This window comes from Centruroides sculpturatus, unplaced genomic scaffold, assembly GCF_000671375.1.
Source record: "Centruroides sculpturatus isolate CEXI.00-Female unplaced genomic scaffold, Cexi_2.0 scaffold2090, whole genome shotgun sequence".
Lineage (NCBI taxonomy): Eukaryota > Metazoa > Arthropoda > Arachnida > Scorpiones > Buthidae > Centruroides > Centruroides sculpturatus.
Window position 1 is genome coordinate 24,135 of NW_019386294.1, and position 20,545 is coordinate 44,679.

At 31.7% G+C, this 20,545-nt stretch overlaps 4 protein-coding genes across 4 annotated transcripts in view; 1 reads left to right on the plus strand and 3 right to left on the minus strand.

Moving 5' to 3' along the window:
* The window catches only part of LOC111614455 (multidrug resistance-associated protein 4-like), a 51,352-nt gene that overhangs the window by 22,983 nt on the left and 7,824 nt on the right, over positions 1–20,545 (minus strand). The window lies entirely within an intron of this gene.
* On the plus strand, positions 7,693–9,938 carry LOC111614456 (colipase-like). The gene is made up of 3 exons (XM_023355833.1): positions 7,693–7,906; positions 8,543–8,732; positions 8,927–9,938. Exons 1-3 carry the CDS (start codon positions 7,793–7,795, stop codon positions 8,977–8,979), a joined length of 357 nt encoding a protein of 118 aa, XP_023211601.1. The 5' UTR covers positions 7,693–7,792; the 3' UTR covers positions 8,980–9,938.
* On the minus strand, positions 13,223–14,650 carry LOC111614453. The gene is made up of 2 exons (XM_023355829.1): positions 14,275–14,650; positions 13,223–14,177 (listed from the first exon to the last, which is right to left on the minus strand). Exon 2 carries the CDS (start codon positions 14,053–14,055, stop codon positions 13,267–13,269), a length of 789 nt encoding a protein of 262 aa, XP_023211597.1. The 5' UTR covers positions 14,056–14,177; positions 14,275–14,650; the 3' UTR covers positions 13,223–13,266.
* Positions 14,789–16,048, minus strand: LOC111614454 (proteasome inhibitor PI31 subunit-like). The gene has a single exon (XM_023355830.1). The coding sequence runs from the start codon at positions 15,645–15,647 to the stop codon at positions 14,895–14,897; it is 753 nt and encodes a 250-aa protein (XP_023211598.1). The 5' UTR covers positions 15,648–16,048; the 3' UTR covers positions 14,789–14,894.

A 20,545-nucleotide genomic window follows, 5' to 3' on the forward strand; every position in this document is an offset into this window, starting at 1 on the left:
CGCGAAAATTCAAAAATACAAAAATGAAGTATATTACCAAGTAACCCAGTGAGAACTGCTTGCCTATCATTTTAGTTGAAAATACAAGAAGTTTTATTCCAAGCAAGCATCGCAAGCCCGCTTGGTTAATTTCTGCTGCTTGCTTGGAATAAAATTTCTTGTATTTTATATTAAAATGATAGGCAAGCAATTCTGTTAAAAGCACTGGCACTGAACGTTTCGCTTCATGCAGTCTATTTTGCAATTTTTTTAAAATGATGTCAATCCCGAAAATCCCGGGATTAGGAAAACTTAATCCCGAAAATTTTGGGACTGAAAAGTGGTCGGGATCCCGGGATCCCGATTTTCGAGATCCCGGGATCAAATCCTCTAGTAATAAATGGGTGTAGAAGAGACAGGCTTAAGGTGGCTTCATTATGTTACATAGTAGCTTGACATAAGGGTTACTATTATAAACAGTATTAAAATTAGCGGAATAATAAGGTAATTGTTTTACAAAATAAGTTATATCTACATACCATAACAGTAGTAAGATGGAGTTTGAAGGTAGCGTTGCTACAAGATGCAGAGCAGTTATGAGGGAGGTGTGTTACTGGCAACATCTGGAGAACAAGTGGTGACTAACATCTTAATGGCCAACCTTCATTACATTACTTCTTAACCAGATATTAGTTTTAAGACTATAGATTTTATCATTTAATAGATGAAGGTCTGTGCTCAAATATTCCCTTAGTAAGTCCTTATTTCCACCTCACATTAGTAGGTTTTTAATTAATTTAATTAAACCAAGGGCAAAAAGCAATTTCTTTATATTAATAAAGAGAAATTTTTCCAGTTCGATGAGAGTGACCTAAAAGTTATAAATTTTGGGAATTTCTGAGGACATTTGGTCCTAAAACGAATTACTTAGAAAACAAATGACATTAAGTTTAACATGTTTACATTTTTACAGCTATGGTGAGAAACGTTTAAAATCTACAACAGCCCTGTCGTGTCCTTTGAGATATACTAGTGATGCCACAAAAGTGACATTTGACATTGACCGGTATCGGCACCCTGGGGACTTGGCAGTCTTCGATTCCATCCATCAGCCACTCCTACGGAGCTATTTGACTAAGTTTTAAGATTTAAAAAGTAAATAATATTTTATGTTACTTTTATGTACGTTTCTTTACAAAGCTATATTTAATTACTCTTTTCTTTTAAAGTATATTCGTACAATTGAAGAATGTTTTTTACCGTGTATGTACCGGTACGTCCACCACACATTTTATTTCAACGAGTAAGTCACTATTATATTATTTTTAATTGTAGCCCTTATATCGTGGCTAGCCATTCGGAAAGTAATTGTGATATTAAAAATACATTTAGAAAAGTCTACGATTGTTACTAGCTTATAGAATAAACGATACGAATTGACCCTAGACCAGGGCTTCTTAAACTATGGGTCGTGACCCCATTTGGGGTCGCTTAGCGAAATCTTGGGATTGCGAGATTTTAATGCATAATATTGAAAATAATTTGCAAGAGTTTGAAAATGGCACGCTTTGTGTCATAGGTTTCGTGAGTTGTGCTTTGTGTCACTTCTGGTGCAGTGAGACAACGATTCAGCAACACTGATTGTAGTGTGAACTAGTGTAGTGTTGTCGCTTTTCAGTGTATTCAGTTGTCTCATTTCCATTGTAACACAACAGTGAACTGTGGTAGTACACAATTATTGTTTTTGCAAATTTGTATATATCTTTATTTTATATTTTTTTTTTTTTGGGTCGCGAAAAAATCATAATCATAAATGGGGTCGTGAATAAAAAAGTTTAAGAAGCCATGCCCTAGACCAATGGTTCCCAATTAGTGGTACGCGTACCCCTGGGGGTTCGCGAAATTTCATGAAGGGGTACGCGCGGCAATCTAAAATCCGTTGATTCAAAATTTAAATGCATGAGATGAAGCAATCAAAAAAATAATGGGTGGACCATCAAAAATTCGGCAATTTACAACACGATGTCGAATGCGCAAATTCGTTTATTTATAACTAAAAATATTCTCGAAATTTCATTTAAAAAAATGCATTTGTGACAATACCTAAATAAAATTCTTACGCAAGAAACAAATATTGTACAATTGACACAAATTGTGTTAATTGTAAAATTAACATTATTATCGTGTCAGCGAAGCGGCAATATAATATTTACTACCATTTTGCACAACATACCTTTGCGAGAGCGTATTTTCGGCCATGACAAATACAAAAACTAAACATCGTCACCGACTTCGACTCGAAGACGACTCCAGACTGAAGCTGACCAAAAAGCAACTGGATTTTACAAAGTTGTACGAAGAAAATCGCGCACATTTGTCTCATTAAAATTAAATAACCTTATGTTATTTTCATTATTATTAGAATTGTATTTTAAAGGTAATAAATGTAAAAAAAAACTTATTCTATTTATCACTAGCTGTCTACCCACGGCTTCGCCAGCATTATATCGAATTTTCTCGTGCGAGTAAGATATTTTCTCGTAGTAAAATGTAGCCTATGTTTATCTCCAACGTGTAAGCTATCTCCGTGCCAAATTTTATTAAAACCTTTCCGGCGGTTTAGACGTGAAAAGGTAACAGACACAGGGGCGCCGCTAGCTGTTTGAACGCCCTTGTGCAATACCGATTATGCCGCCCCCTGTTTAACTACGACTACCTGCGCTGAGCTTGCCAGTAAGGCTCTTTAGTGTTGTCTCATAAAGGTGTGAAAAAAGAAAAGAAATACTTTACAAAAAGAACTATTTTTTATTACTAAGTTATTTTTTTTTTACTTAAGTGTAAAACCATATAAATATTTATTGCCTTGAATTGAACTCTTCTTGCCTTCATGTTTGCGAAATCTGCTATCAATTTTCTTGTATCCAAGCAGTCTAAGATTTCATGTTCAATTGAAACTATGGCTATAAACTAAATTACTTAGTTTTTGCTGGTGCATTGTTGATCTTAAGTTAATTAATTAACTAAATAGTTTTTTTATAATTTTTAACTTTGAAAAGGACCTTTTACCAAATGCAACTGAAACCGGCAATGTAAGTAATGTGCTATTGCTGTGTTTGGAACTGTTGAAATTAAGTCATTAGTAAAAAGATATTGTAATGGGGTTTGTGGATCATTAGACTGGTTTTTTGGAAAATGCAACTTTAAAGTATTGATTTCATTAAACAAATCAATACTGTCAATGTCTGTTTCACTACTTGAATCGTCTTTAAGCTTCAGATTTAAATCCTAACCAAGTTAAAATATCATTAATTATACTTCGACCCATGTCAGAAGAATTATTAACAAAATAATTGCAATTTAATAGACGATAGAACTGTTCGATTGCGTACAAGTACAAATTAAGAAGGAAGCTCTGTAGGGATTCCCTAATTTCGCCAGTCCTGTCAACTTCTGTCATAGAGCACGACTATGAGTACTTGGCTTTCGGGCGCTGCCGGATAGTTCAACCTGCCGACAGACGTTTCGCATTGCAACTTAATTCTGATAAATGCCAATAGAGGCGCTGTTAATGGTATAATATAGGCTAAATAAGAATATAGTAATTGCGCTCCGGTCGGATTTTTTTCTCCCTGCGAAGACATTTTTTATGCTATAAGTAGGGTGGGTATTATGACAATGACTATTATTACGTGACCGATCGCTCAATTTGCCGCCCCCTGGACGTGCCGCCCGTGTGCGGTGCACGCCTTGCACTCCCGCTTACGGCGGGCCTGGACAGATAGGTAGACAGAATTACCTTCGAATTTATAATATTAGTATGGATTAATATGAATTTCTGCTATAAGGGGTACGCGAGTTTGAGCCCTTTCATGAAGTGGTACTCAGAAAAAATTAATTGGAAACCATTGTCCTAGACCATCACTGACGCCCAATTGACTGATGCCCCTGGATGTCGACTTCTTATAGAAACACAGCTTCCCTAACGTCAAATGTCACGGCACGCCACTACATTTCAGTTATGAGTCCTGTTAATTAATACGAATTTCGTTAATACAAAGTATCAATTTTTAAGTCTATTGTACTTTGTATTAATACTTTGTACTCTTCATATTAAAATACTTCCAATATGTATCGACAGATGGAGCCACATCCGAAAGCAACCGTTCTTTTCATTGATAATTGGACTTTTTATTGTTATATTTGAAATTCAAATAAATCCATTTTCAATCCTGAAAATTGATTTAAAGTGGTTGCTAATTCTTTCGAATCGTAAATTTAAATTATTAGAGTTTAAATGCGCCCAAAGTGAGGAGCCAACAGTGACAATTGCTTCCCCTCAGATTAGCTTGATTCTTTCTTTCATCTTATAATTTTTTCAAATTAACAATGTTATAACGCAAACGCTGTAAGATTATTCTTCTTTTTATAGTTATTTAATTGTAAGTAACGTGAGAAAAAGTGATCCCTGTATTCTTACTTAAAAGGTTAAATTGATGGGAGAAGACAATGCAACTCGTGGATCTTCTGTGAAGAAGGGAGCTTCCAGGAAGAACTCATTGTGAGCAACTGCTCCCTATTTAAGTGTTATACACGTGAAATAAATCCAGGAGAGTCCACGTGGCCAGCCCTTTGGGCACTCTCCACCCTCGTCCATTGTTGATGAAAACTAGGATCCATTCGGGATACATGTTATAAAGTAATTTATATATATTTCTACATTACTAATAATAGCATAATTTCTTAATTTCTAGTATTACTTCTTGTCTGGTTAAGTTTTTCATATATTAATTCACTAAACTTGATTCAATAGAGATTTTATTCATATACCTTTATTACACCTGGAACAGGGTATTTTTTAAATATTTTTTTACGTTATTAGCTTTGATTTCTTTAATATGCATTCCAGGCATACGTCCCTGTTTAGTTGGAGTTATAAAATTTCAATTGTTGAGAGAAAAAACTCAATTCTAAGCTCATTACTTTTCTGGCTATTATATATAACATAGAGAAAGTATGGCAATCAGCCAAAAATGTCACCAAGATTTTTACGTTTTTTAGCTTACGACATCTCGAAATATCGAGAAATGCAAAAAAATTGAAGATTTTTCTGTATGTATAGATGTTATTGTGTTGTTTGTATGCGTGTATGTGTGTGGGGGACGATTTGTTCACTCTCTTTCAAGCTTAATAACCCCTATGTTTTTCGCGGAAAATTTCTGAAATTTTGCAGATAGGTTTGTTTATTATGGGAATTGATACTGTTAAATTTTGTTGATTAAAGGTCAAAGGGTTGGTGAGATAAAGGGGGGGGCCGTGTGTATCTCCAGTAGGGTCGGACTTAATGACGATTTTACTCGTTATTAGCATTTACAATTTTTTTATCCCTACTCTCAAAATTAAGTTTTTTGCCATTTTATAATAGTTAAAAATATAAAACGTTTTATTAAAATATGATAACAGACGGCGCAACCAAATGTTGCCAGGGAAAGTTAAGCAACTCGTTGCTGGATATAACCTTAACCATTATCGAGCACCGAAAAAACTTGTACCTAGTGAAATGTTTGGAAATAAAATCATTATTAAATAAAGCGCAGTTATTTAGTAAATAATTTCTTAAATTTATTAAATATGTGTAAAATATCTTTATAAGAAAAATGTTTGTTTTATTCCTTTTTTATTTCTTACACAGCAATCAATTTTATCGTTAAAATTCAAAAAGTAAATTTATTAAACGAATCTTTATAGAAAAAATAAAATAAGTTAATGTTAATTACATTGTGAAATTCATCCCTTTTCAATCTATTTTGACATAAATTAATAATTTAAATAGGAATTTTTTATGTTACTTTTTCCTCTTTATTGTTTATGTGAAAATTATACTATTTTTCCTCCAATTGTGAAAGACTGTCGAACTTTGTTTCTTTTTATTTTATTTCTTTACGTATAAAAATCCAGCAACGAGTTACCAGTTATTACAAAAACAACGAGAGAATTATTAAGCTTTAAAGGGGGTGAACAAAATCGTGCCTCCTCCTACACACATAAAACTAACGTGCAACAAAGAAAACCAAATTTTTTTACATTCATTTAATTCTATAAATAAATAGGAAAAAATTACAGCACCGAATGTAAAACTTAAAAAATAATACGCAAGTTTATTTATAAAAAAAATAATAGTACACAAAATAATAATATCTAATAAATAAAACGTTTTTCTTTCGAAGTGCAGTTCGAATCGAATTTATGGTATTCAGAATATTTGTTATAAATCTCCTAATCTAAAAGAGGGATGTAAAGGGATGAACATCTGCTATAGCACCATTAGGAAAGAATGATGTCTTTGCCCAACTCTTAAGGGTGAACCCAACATGGCTTCATAAAAACTACACTTAATGCCTTGATATGATTTATTCTTCATGATCTATTCCTCGGTCTAGTGCCTGGTTTGGTTGCTTTCTAACCAAGAATCACTCGGCTAGACTGCATTATTTGTCAAATTCATCATCCTATACTGGCGATTACTCTTAATGCCCGGTAAATTTAATTAATTGTGGTTTATTATATTTACCACTACGAACCGGCGATTATGAATAATTACAGGATTAATCACTTTTACCGTAACATATATATTACATAAATATAGAAGAAACATATACTTATATGAAACTTTCTCTTTGATCTCTAACAATTTCATATTAATTAAGTCTTTATTTTCATTAAGTTATAGTGTTGCAATAGTTTTATTACTCAGAACTGACCTTGTGTACTTAATTATTTAAACGTGGTTTCGATCTAACTTTTAACTTTTGTACATCGGGTAGGGCAATTAAATCCTAGATGAAGACAAAAAAAATTTGGGTATTATATTATACTTTGTAATATACTATTTCATGCTGTATTATAGTAACAGATAGCGTATTTTTTTTAACAATTAATACAAAAGTAAGATTGGATTTATTGAGTAACGAAACGCTAGACATGGGCGATCTGCCTCCCAGCAGGACTTTCTTTGTGAAACTGCCCCTATTTAGCTATTAGATAAGTGAAGAACCCGAAATTCCCATGTTTCCAACCTCTTGATCAAGCGCAAACCCATCACCCACTACCACTGTTCAGTGGTTTTATCCACTCGGCCACTGATTGGCCTGAAAAAGCCTTCATAGATTTTAGTGGTTCGGGCATCGTCTCACGTCCTCTCAAGCTCTAAGTAATATGTCTTTTTAAGTCAATTTTGTATAAGAAATTTATACACAAAATCGTATTTTTTCGAAGATTCTATCAGTGTCTAATATTTATTCTTCGTATCCACTATTTAATACAAAAGATAAGTAAATTAATTTTCATAGGAACCGCCAACATATCTTGACACGTACATATTACGTAACAAATTTTATGACAAATAAATTAAGTAATATCAGTATATAATATTATGATTCATTCGGTGCTTATATACCATTTTTTTTAAATTTAAACCTATGATAATTGTTCGTTTTTATCCTAATTCCACACAAATGTAAAGGTTTAACTTTTGTAACTTGTTATTAATCAAATCAGCTTTAAGTTAAACTCGATCATAGTTATATTAAGATGTTTCTATATATAAACGAGTTTCGAAACGATTCGCGCGAATTTTTCGTACGTCAACGATACATTAAACGCTTAAATTACGGATGTTTCTACCACGTGTTAGTTCGGAAGTCATGACTACTGATATCCGTTACGAAGGACCTTGAGTTTAAAACACATTCTGCTGCGGAGGAGAAGTTGATAGTAGTCACATCACATGTCACGATAAAGGTTAACAACTATCGTCATGACAAGTTGGGCGCTGGTCCTCTGCTGTTTGATAGGAATAACTGTGTTACGAGCCAACGACGACGATTTATACTTAGAACAAAGAGCCATCGACATCGATGGATCCGTCATTGTAAGTCTAATTTCCTATAAAACGTATGGTTTTCAGAAGGATTACTATTTTAAAATAGTGTAGATTTATACTGAAGATAACAGTAGTTGTTATCAGTATTCTCTATAGTATCTTTCATAGGGATTATAATTACGGTTATTACCAAACAATGATGTACTGTCAGTAGGTGCACGCGAATATAATCTCTAGTGGGTGGATCAGATTATTCACGAAAATATACATTTTATTCTTAAATATCGAATGTTTTCACAATATATTTTTATAGAATTTAATAAATTAAATAATTAGAAAAATTAGAATATTAATAAGAATTTTAAATTTTGCTCCGAAAGAAATTCGAAAATTTTTATTGAATAATTACTTGTAATTAATTAACAATTGAAGAAATATATTCTCGAATAATTGTTAAAAAAAATAAAATTTATTATTGATTTTTAATATAAAAAAAACTATATCTACATCTGTTCTGCTTGATGAGTTTGTCACTTGATATGTTTGACATTATCGCAGACGGCGTTTATCAATTACATATCAAGTGACATTTTATAAGGTGTGCCATATATGGAAAGTGTCTAGACACAGCAATTTATTTATTTTAAACACTTCTAAGTTATAAAGAAATTCTTTCTGTTATAGCTTTATCAAAACAACTTAACATTGGGTCAGAAATGCATCAACAGCATCGAGTGCCTCAGTGGATGCTGTCTAAAGAAGAAACATTTTGGTTCCAAATGTGCTGCTAAATCTTTGAGAAAGAAAAGATGTTCCATGGGTCAAGTAAAAGGAGGAAAATACAGACGTTTCTGCCCATGTGTCGCCTCGGAAGGTAAGTGTATTTCTTCATACAGGCAGCATCTTCAATAATTGCGAAAATTTTTACGTCAATCTTACGTCATTTTCTCATTGTATGTATGATGTAAAATTGACGTAGTAGTGTTCGTAAATCGTTACGACATAATAAACATAACTTAAATTTTCTTGAGGACTAATTCTTTTTTTTTTTTATTAATTATTCTGCAGACAGCTGCGTGAAGACAAAAGCCAAACGAAGATTCCCTATTTGTGTTAATTAAATCTACAATATGTAATTTATTTTGTACTTTTTAAATATACTTTTTAATTTTATCTTCTTTTACGCCACGAATATTTTTTATTTGAAATTAATTATAAATTCAGATATCGCTTACTTCTGTATTTATAAAAAGTAATTGTAACCTGTATGTTAACAATAAAAAACAGGAATAATTAACACTGTGAAGTATGTTATGATTTTAATATTTTACATTAAAAAACCTAGGTATTGTCCTCTATTCTAAAGGAATCCGTTCCTGAAGAGGACATTCATAAAGGTGGCCTTTTTAGAGATGACTGTTGTTGAAAGTTATTAGAGATTCGGCTGTATTTAATTTACACGTTTTCTTCTTTCGGTTCGTCTTTTTACAAGTTATTTCTGGATCCTCCAAACTAACACTATCACAACCAAGAACTCGCCTTCTTAAAGGCCTCTTTTCACTGTTCAGTTTTGTTCTACATCTTTATTCCAATCTGTTAAATGTCTCTAAAGAAACTTGCCTCATTAATCTAATGATTTATGAGAAAAGGCAATGCAACAAAAGAGGATGCCTCCGAGGAAGACTTTTATGGGAAACACCCTATTTAAGTGTTATATACCTAAAGAAAATTTGAAAAATTTCAGGTAGACAGACTGTTGAGAGACACAAATCAAGACCTGTGTTCAGTGGTTTTAACCAGCTCTGTGGAGATTTGAGTAAAAATAATCTCTATTAAATATTGGCTAAGACGGTGGTTCTTATGCAAATAACGTCACTTGAAGTAACAGTGAATGTGTTCATTACAATAACACATAAACAAGAACAATGTAACAAAGTTATTTCGTAACAATTAAAAAAATTCTTTAAGAAAGATCTTTATTTATCCTAATTTAATTTGTAATAATAATAAATGTATTAAATCTGTGTTTATAATCACAATATGCAACTGTATTAGATCATTAAAATATGATTTAAATAAATTGTTGTAAACGAATTATAAGTAAAGAATAAATTCATGCAGAACTCTGTTCAAATTCCTCTCATGATTTTTTTATTCAACATGATACTTGCACGCTGAGGAACATTTTTTTCCATTTCATAAACTAGGAATTGATGTTATTTTATACATAAACTGTGCTCAAGCGAATAACAATGTGATAGAAATTCCAATAAATATAGAATTTTTCTGATACTAAAGGAATTTTTGGTGTATCGTAAAACCATTTTAAAATATCCTTATTATTTACGATAGAGGAAAAGCAATGAAATAATTTCATGATACACGTAAGTAGTCTGAACAATGACTAAACGAGATAGAAATCTACTGTGCATTTTAAGCTTGTAACTCATTGCATGTAGGAAATATCCTTGACTCTGGCAGGCTAACCAATAAACAATACTCGTAATAATAGAAAGGAAATATTCATTCAAATAACATTTTCATTAATATAAAAATGATCAATTTATCATATACTTAACCATTCGATACTAGGAGATTTGAATTTGTGAATTTTGAATAAAAATTTAATGTTAAATACATATTTAAGAATACGAAAACACTAGAATTATAACCGAGGAAGAGTATATGGCCCGAAATGTAAATATTGGTTTAATAAAAAATCTCAGTCAGCTTTCCAATTGAATATTGTCGTGTGATAAGTCCTTAAATTTTATAGCAAACTAGCAGATGAGCCTGGAGTTGCTCGGGCGAAAGGTAACCATAGCATAAGTTTAAATTATTAGATTATAACCAATCTTACTCGTTTTCGCCGGATGCAAGAATTAGGTTCACCCTCTTTCGAGGCTAATTAGAGAAATGTTAGATGGGTCTAAAAATATATTCGATTTTCCTCAAAAAAATCGCATCTAAATTAGTACAATAGTAGCCGAGTTCTTCAGAGTAAGCCGTAAACTTCTCCCTTTTTCCTGCGGGAGGAATTTCCAAAAAATCCATTCTTAGTATACGTTCTTATTAGTACCCTAACTATACCAAATTTCAACTTTCAGCTCCTAACCGTTTGGATTCTGCGCTTATTATTATTATTATTACTAGCTGCAAAGACCCGCTTCGCTGGGTTTTTAAAAAGTTACGATAGTGAAGATTAAGATAATTACATTATAGCCAATCTTACCCGTTTTCACAGAATGCAAGAATTAGGTCCCCCGTTTCCAGACTAATTAGAGACCTGGTCACTGGAGGACGTGAACGTCTCCTGTTCACGTCCAGTCAAACGAACTATTTTCAACGTTTCTGGAACGTTTACAATCGTTCTATAATCGAACCACTATTCGAATTTTATGTTCAAATTTAATTCGAACAAATTCGAACAAAACATTCGAAATAGAAAGCCACTTTCAACCACTTTCAGCCTAATATCTCCCCCACCCTTATAGCTATCAAGACGCAACCCCTGGTGCACGAATGGAGACTTGGGGCTACTACCACATACAAACACCATTCATGTGCGATGTGTAGTTTTGGCGGAAAAGTGAAATATAGGGACATACATGTCCATTTATATATATATATANACATTACTAATAATAGCATAATTTCTTAATTTCTAGTATTACTTCTTGTCTGGTTAAGTTTTTCATATATTAATTCACTAAACTTGATTCAATAGAGATTTTATTTATATACCTTTATTACACCTGGAACAGGGTATTTTTTAAATATTTTTTTACGTTATTAGCTTTGATTTCTTTAATATGCATTCCAGGCATACGTCCCTGTTTAGTTGGAGTTATAAAATTTCAATTGTTGAGAGAAAAAACTCAATTCTAAGCTCATTACTTTTCTGGCTATTATATATAACATAGAGAAAGTATGGCAATCAGCCAAAAATGTCACCAAGATTTTTACGTTTTTTAGCTTACGACATCTCGAAATATCGAGAAATGCAAAAAAATTGAAGATTTTTCTGTATGTATAGATGTTATTGTGTTGTTTGTATGCGTGTATGTGTGTGGGGGACGATTTGTTCACTCTCTTTCAAGCTTAATAACCCCTATGTTTTTCGCGGAAAATTTCTGAAATTTTGCAGATAGGTTTGTTTATTATGGGAATTGATACTGTTAAATTTTGTTGATTAAAGGTCAAAGGGTTGGTGAGATAAGGGGGGGGCCGTGTGTATCTCCAGTAGGGTCGGACTTAATGACGATTTTACTCGTTATTAGCATTTACAATTTTTTTATCCCTACTCTCAAAATTAAGTTTTTTGCCATTTTATAATAGTTAAAAATATAAAACGTTTTATTAAAATATGATAACAGACGGCGCAACCAAATGTTGCCAGGGAAAGTTAAGCAACTCGTTGCTGGATATAACCTTAACCATTATCGAGCACCGAAAAAACTTGTACCTAGTGAAATGTTTGGAAATAAAATCATTATTAAATAAAGCGCAGTTATTTAGTAAATAATTTCTTAAATTTATTAAATATGTGTAAAATATCTTTATAAGAAAAATGTTTGTTTTATTCCTTTTTTATTTCTTACACAGCAATCAATTTTATCGTTAAAATTCAAAAAGTAAATTTATTAAACGAATCTTTATAGAAAAAATAAAATAAGTTAATGTTAATTACATTGTGAAATTCATCCCTTTTCAATCTATTTTGACATAAATTAATAATTTAAATAGGAATTTTTTATGTTACTTTTTCCTCTTTATTGTTTATGTGAAAATTATACTATTTTTCCTCCAATTGTGAAAGACTGTCGAACTTTGTTTCTTTTTATTTTATTTCTTTACGTATAAAAATCCAGCAACGAGTTACCAGTTATTACAAAAACAACGAGAGAATTATTAAGCTTTAAAGGGGGTGAACAAAATCGTGCCTCCTCCTACACACATAAAACTAACGTGCAACAAAGAAAACCAAATTTTTTTACATTCATTTAATTCTATAAATAAATAGGAAAAAATTACAGCACCGAATGTAAAACTTAAAAAATAATACGCAAGTTTATTTATAAAAAAAAAATTATATAATATATCTGTTCAGAACATTCATTACAATATTGGACAAAAAGCAAATAATTATAAGCATAAATGCCCCAATTACACAAAAAACTTGAAAGGTCAAATTTGACAAGATTCCAATACTTTCCCTTGTTATGTATGCCAACAACAGGAAAAGTAAAGTGACATTTCATAGTATTATCCAAATATTTCTCATAACATAAAAATCTATTGAATATTTCTTTATTAATAATTAGATTTTAACATAAAAAAAATATCAAAATTTAATTTGTGTAAAAAATTTTGCTTAACAATAAAAAGTATCGATTCCGTGCTATCTATTAATTAGTAACTTTTTTCCTTCTTTTAATGGTTTCTTTTGCCCCCGCTTCAGACTTGATATTCTGTGATTCTTTTGGTTTCGTTTTAGAAGACCCTTGAGTGCATTGAAGTCCTGATTTAAAAGAGTTCTTTACAGGTGTTTTTGTTTCAGTCTTTGATAAAACGATTTCAGATTGCTTCATAGCAGAGGATCTTTCTAGTTGCGGTTTTTCTATAATTTCTTGAGTGTCCATCATTTTGGTAAATAACAAAGGTCTTTCATTTTTTATTTCTTCAGCTTTAAATGGAACTTCTTTTGTCACTTTTGCCACATTCGCGGATATCTCTGGAGTTTCGGGAATGTTAATTGTTATCGTACGTTCTAGAATTGTTGCAAGATTATCTAAATCACCCTTGTATGTAGACGAAAACGTTTCCCAGTTCTCCTCAATATAATCATCTACCATTAAGAAAGTGGACCACGAAATGGGGGCGTCAGGACTTATCCAATAAATGTAAAGATATTCGAAATTCTCGCTCTTCATTACTTGTAACAAGAAACGATAATCATTGTCATTCGTGTATCTGAAGGTGTATTGATTTTGATTTGAGTTCCAGTTTTCGGGTAATTTGTAATTTTCGATTTTACTAGAAGTTGTTGACCAATCTTCTCCAATCCCTACGAAGTGTACACCTTTAGAAATGATGAAATAGTGTATAATAAGAACTAATGCATCCTCTTTACTGGTCAGTTGCTGCTTTACGTTATCAAAAAACGATTCAAACTCTTCTTTTTTGAAAACCTTCATTTTGTTCGTCTGTCTTGTCTAAGTATTATTATTGTTACAATTGCCTTTATTACTTGTTCATTATTTCGAATGACGCTTTAATTCACAACTTGAAATCCATTTATGTTTAATCACAGTTGAAACTGAAAGATGGTCAACAGCAAGCATATTTTTATAAATTGAAAGTGTAATTAATACAGACAGTCAATTCTTTTTTCCCAATTTTATAATTTTACTTACTTGTAATTTACACTTCCTGTCAAGAGCCACAGTGGTTGAGTGACAAACACTACTGAACACGTGAGTTCACAATGGGCTGACCACGTGGAGTTTTCTGGATTTTCTTCATGTCCAACATCTAAATAGAAGCCAGATTACCCTAGAAAATCTCCCCTTTGAAAATCGGCCAAATGTTGCATTGCTTTATTCAATCAATTGAATCCAATGCAATAAGATATTTTGACGGAAATCAAACCAGTGAAATCAACTGAAAATTGACACGAAGTCCCCAAAAAAATGTGTAATAAATATTTTTAGGACCTTAACCTTTAAATTAATTGAAAGATTGTTTGGCTTGTACCTGTAGATTGGGCATATTTTGAGAACTGTCAAGAATTTTTAGCTTTGTGACTACAAGTTAAATAAAACTATTCGGGGTGCAAAATTAACAAATATAATTCAGCATTTTAAATTTTAAATCTGAAGTCATACAGTAATTCCAAGATATATATTTCATAAACAAAAACAAACAGAATAGTTTAGAACCTTTATTAAATTTAACGTTGAATTTAGCGAATAAGTAGAAAAATAACGATGTTAAATTTTATTTTGGTAGCCAAGATCAATTCCTTCTTTATAAGCTAATGACTAACTTTCTTGCTCTTCGTGGGAGGTCTTTTCAAGATTTTTTTAGGTACAGCACCAGTTTCCTGAGTAGGTGCAACCCCAGAAGCAGATGCTTGAGCTTGAGCTTGAGGTGCTTGAGGTGCTGGAACAGTCGTTTTTGATCGAGGAGCCGTAGCTTTTTGTCGTGGAGTTACTTCTTTCGGCTGTGAAGGACCAGGTTTTGCTTCTGGCTGCAAAGCCTGGGCTTCTGGTTGCAGTTCTGCTACCGCCTGTGGCTGCGATGCTTCGGGTTGTGGAGTTGTCCCTTTTGATGGTTGTTTAGAACCGATTATCATGTCCTCAAATAAAGTTGCGGCTACCTGAAGATTTTCAAAAGTTGTCTCGAAATTTCCGGTCAGTTCTTTAACGTAATCACTTATCTCGATGAGTGTGACGGAGAGAATTTCGGGTTGAACATTAAACCAATAAACGAAGATAAACTTGTTTTCTCTCAGTTGTATTGTTAGTAAGTAACGATATTTATCATCTGCGTACATTATCTTGTACAGCTTTTGATCTGCATTCCAATTATCAGGTAGAGTCTTAGATCGTATATTCCTATAATCCGGAGGCCAATCTTCTCCCAATCCTATACATTGTATACCTTTAGAAATGGCGACATGATGCATAAGGAGTACTAGAGCATCTTTAGGACTTTGAAGTTGACCTTTCATTTCCTCAAAAAACGGCTCGAAGGATTTAATCTTGTATGCCTCCACTTTAGCCATTTTGTTAAAAGACTGTTATTGTGACAATAATCATCTGCTCTTATTGTTTTATCGTATTGTTTCAAAATGTTTTTGTATATTTATGAAATTTGTGAAAGTAAATTTAAAATCCCAAAAATTTATATAAAAATTAATAAGTTGTGATTGGAAAATGTAGTTGGAAACTTAACTTCTCTACTGATTGAATGATGTATTAATACTTAAATACTTCTGACTGAATTTATCAGATACAAATCTTCAACTGCCAACCAATGGCCGAATGAATAAAATCGCTGAACACTTGTTGTGAGTTCACGCCTCGTCAACAGGCTGGTCCACTAGAGTTTACCGTGTTTTCTTAGCGTTTGTAACACATAAATAAGGTCCATTTTCCTACAGAAAATCCTCACAGGAGACATCCCCCCTTTTGCAGATCGCGTTGAGGTATGCAAACCAACAAATTCAAACAAATCTCCAATTCTTTACAAACTACACACTTCAAAAAGTGTTAATATATGAGAAGAACATCAATTATAAATAGATTTCTCGATCTTTTCTGATAAATAAGAAAACCATCATTGAAATATTGATAGATCCATAAATAATACAGCATAATATCAACATTATTTTATAGACAGTACTTTAATAATTAAGATAAATTCTAAGCAGTGGTGGTGAAACTGAAATTTGAAATCTGATACATGTTATAAATAACAAGCTCGTTAAATTAAAAAAAAATTAATGAGTTAAAAATCAATAAACTAGAAGAATTCATTTTACCGCCACATAACGAGCGGTTAAGGCTGTCTTTGTGGGGGCCTGAGATCGAATTTTACAGAAAATTTTCATGGGCGGTCTCTCGGGCTTTCCACTACCACCTGGCCGCCCCGATTGTGGGCTTGGCCCAAGATGTATGTACAAAAATGGCCTTCTTAGGGCCTACGGGACAATATAAAAGATAATTTGTTATATTTATTATTATTAAAATAAGTACGATTGATTTATGCGAATGATATATATTTACGTATGATATTTTAATGATTAAAATTGATACTTTATTCCTTTGTACTTTAATAATACTTTGTAATAGTTAATAATGAAAGACTAAAGGGTAGTAAAGGGTAAATATATCAGCGGTTTAAAGAGGTAAGAAAAAAAATCAAATAGAATATATGAAAAGTAATTTACTACAGTAGGATTTCCATCATTTTTAATTTACCAATCCTTTTATGAGATTATACAAAAAATATGTGAATAATAACAAATAGAAAAAGTAGAGACGTTTTCGGATTACAATAGTAAAATATATATTAAAATTACTTTTATGAATATATTAGGATTGATGGGCAAAGCAATATATGAGTGATCTGTCAAAGGAATGCTTCCAGAAACTGGTCCCTCTTTATTTGTTAAACACATAAAGAAAACGTCGCGCTGCCAGCCGGATTTGTGAGGTCCGAACCCGCATCTCCAGTGATCAGTTGTTTCATCCACTCGGACCGTAATGAATCCATAAATATATTAGTATTTTATATATCCACTTCTTTGCATGTATCGATTCTCTTTCGAAGTCTGTTGATCTTCAAGGATCGATCTCATTGAGATCTTTAGTGTAATGGTCTAGCACTACCTCTCTGGGGAAACTGGGATCGAATCCGGGGACAACTCCCCAGGAACTTTTATGTTGGACTTAGTCCCTCACCACTCTGCTGCTTCATAGCGATCCTGGTTGAATTCATGGTGTGCTTGAATAGAAGATCCTCTTAGCGCCCAAAAGCACACGCAAACCTGCCACAGTAGACATTCCATCAAGAAGCAACTCAAGCGAAAATAAGGAATCTATATAATCATCATCGGTAGAGAAGACAAAGATTTTTAATTCTCTATAATAACATAATAATAGCAATTTAAACTTATCCAACAGGGGAAAAAATAATAGAAAAAGAACAATGCAATTCCTAACTTACATTACACGAAAGTGATAAAAAAAATTCCTGTGTACGTCTTATCTCTTGGAAATTACTAAAGATAAGAACATGTAAAAATATATACAGTTGACCCCTATAACACTGTTGATTTTTCTGTTTTATATGAATTCCATGTTGTACGAGTCACTTAGATTTTACAAATACATGAGCCGTTCACAGCCCGGCACACGTATTTGTAAAATCTAAGTGACTCGTACAACATGNCTTTTTAACCATTTCTACTAAGCAAAACTGGAGATGAGCAAAAATAAGCGAATTTTTTCAACGCTAGGGCTATATTGGTATTGTATTTTATTCTTATCGGATACTATAACTCGATTTACAGGAGTCGTCGTGATTTTATAAGACAGATTTAATACCAATATTTTAAAGATTAATACTATAGTCGCATTTTCTCGATTATAATGCACACTTTCTTTTTCCGACTTAATTAATTCGACTTCGGTTTTTTTCATTTGCTCTTCAGTTATGTGTATTACGCCATCGATATATAAGCGTGTCCTATCTCTACATCACTTTGGTTTTGGTATTCGTTATTTTAATCTTATTTTAACTTTAAAAATATTGTATTTTTTAATATTTAATATTTTCTTAAGTACAATAAGAAAAATTATTAATTAATAATAAAACGATTTTATTATTTTTTTTCTCATTATACGATTTAATTACATTCCGCGATTGTCATTGCGGAATGTAATGACTTGTAAAGGAAGGTTCCTGTAAAACTGATTTTTGCATTAATGCGTTTACTGTTTTTTGAATACTTTGCGTGCGAAAATTACTTGGATATTATTTTTCTAAAAATATCGTGGAAATAATGTAGATTGATACAGAAACTATTTATCTCACATATACTGTATATAAGCTTCAAAAAAAATAAATAAAATAAATTTTATGAAATGATGAGATCAGTTGATTAATTGTATAATGTACAATATTTTATACCCCTAAGGAAAATACTGTAGGTCTATGGTAAAATAAATTTCATTTTCCCACAGTTAAACTTTGCAGCTAATTGCCTTTGTGATAAACCATTTTCACTTTCTCTAATAATTTTAACGTGATCTTCTAAGGACAGCACTTTGCATTTCTTTCCTTTTTGGAACATTTNCCCCCCTATAACACTGTTGATTTTTCCGTTTTATGTGAATTCCATGTTGTACGAGTCACTTAGATTTTACAAATACATAAGCCGTTCACAGCCCGGCACACGTATTTGTAAAATCTAAGTGACTCGTACAACATGGAATTCATATAAAACAGAAAAATCAACAGTGTTATAGCGGGGGTCGACTGTTATTAATAAAAATATTTCAATTAAAATACCTATTCCTCTAAAAATTTGGGGGAAGGAACCGCATCTTCAAAGAAAACATGACTTCTGTTGTAATTTTGCTTACTGTTTTCCTTATTAAATAAGAAATTTACAAACTTAAATTAGTCTAAATAATGAATTTTTCTAATAAAAATCATTTAAAACATTCCCAAAATGCAGAACTCTATCATAAACTCAATTAGTTTATTGTACAGACTGGTCCAAAAGTGGGTTAACCATACTTAGTTTCAACGTAAAACACGCAATTTTGTAACGAAACTAATTGACACGTAATAAAAAAATATAATTAAATTAATTAAAATTTAATTATTTAATTTTAATTTAGTCTCTACAACAGCTAACTGACTTTTGCTCCATCCTGTTTACACGATAAATATTTAAAGTTTTGAAATTAATTTTTTATAAAAATAAAAAATATTTAATTATTTAAATTCTGAATATTAAATGCATTTCTTACCCTTTATTTAAAATTCGTTAAGATTGGTAGAACGTACACATTTTAATTAAGTAATATGATACAGCAGTACAGGAGTCGAGTGTAGACATCGAGTTACAACATAACCTGCAACATCCAGTAATTAATAACAACGTTGTTGATTAATTTAGATCAATAATAAAATTCTAACTAATTAATTTGGGGAGTTTAATCTTATTACATCTAAAAAAAAATGTGAATAATTATAAAATTTTGACTGGACCAACCTATACATAACAAACAAATTGAGTTTATAACAGACATATGAATGTTATTTTTCATTAAATTCTCTCGTATCCAACGAATTTCCCAATAAGTTTCCATCAAATTCTTACATATCTCCTCACAAATTTCTTATTAAATTATTCCACATTCCTCTAATTTACCCTTTAATTTTTCCTCATCATTCTGATTTCCTAATAAATTCTTTCAAAGTTCTCACAAATTTCCCCAAATCCCTCTAACTCCCCATTAAATTCTTTCGAAGTTCTCAGAAATTTCCCCAAATCCCTCTAATTCCCTATTAAATTCTTTCGAAGTTCTCACAAATTTCCCCAAATCCTTCTAACTCCCTATTAAATTCTTTCAAACTATCACAAATTTCCCCAAATCCCTCTAATTCCCCATTAAATTCTTTCGAAGTTCTCACAAATTTCCCCAAATCCTTCTAACTCCCTATTAAATTCTTTCAAACTATCACAAATTTCCCCAAATCCCTTTAACTCCCTATTAAATTCTTTCAAAGCTCTCACAAATATCCCCAAATCCCTCTAATTTCCCATTAAATTCTTTCAAAGTTCTCACAAATTTCCCATTGAATTCTTCCATATGACTCACAAAGTTTCATATTAAATTCTAGCATGTTCCTTTACAATTTTCCCATAGACATAACATTACATAACAATATTATTGATAGTGTAAATGCTGTCATTAACAGAAATAAATAAAAAAAAAAGCAAATTAAATTTGGAACAAATTTTAAATTAGTCACAATTAAATATAGAACAAAATAATTTGGAAATAGCTCCTGGAATTGAGAACATAAACAACTGATATTTTATTTATAGATTTGCTGATATAAGACAATAAAAAATTTTTAGGAAAAAAAAAAATATATATA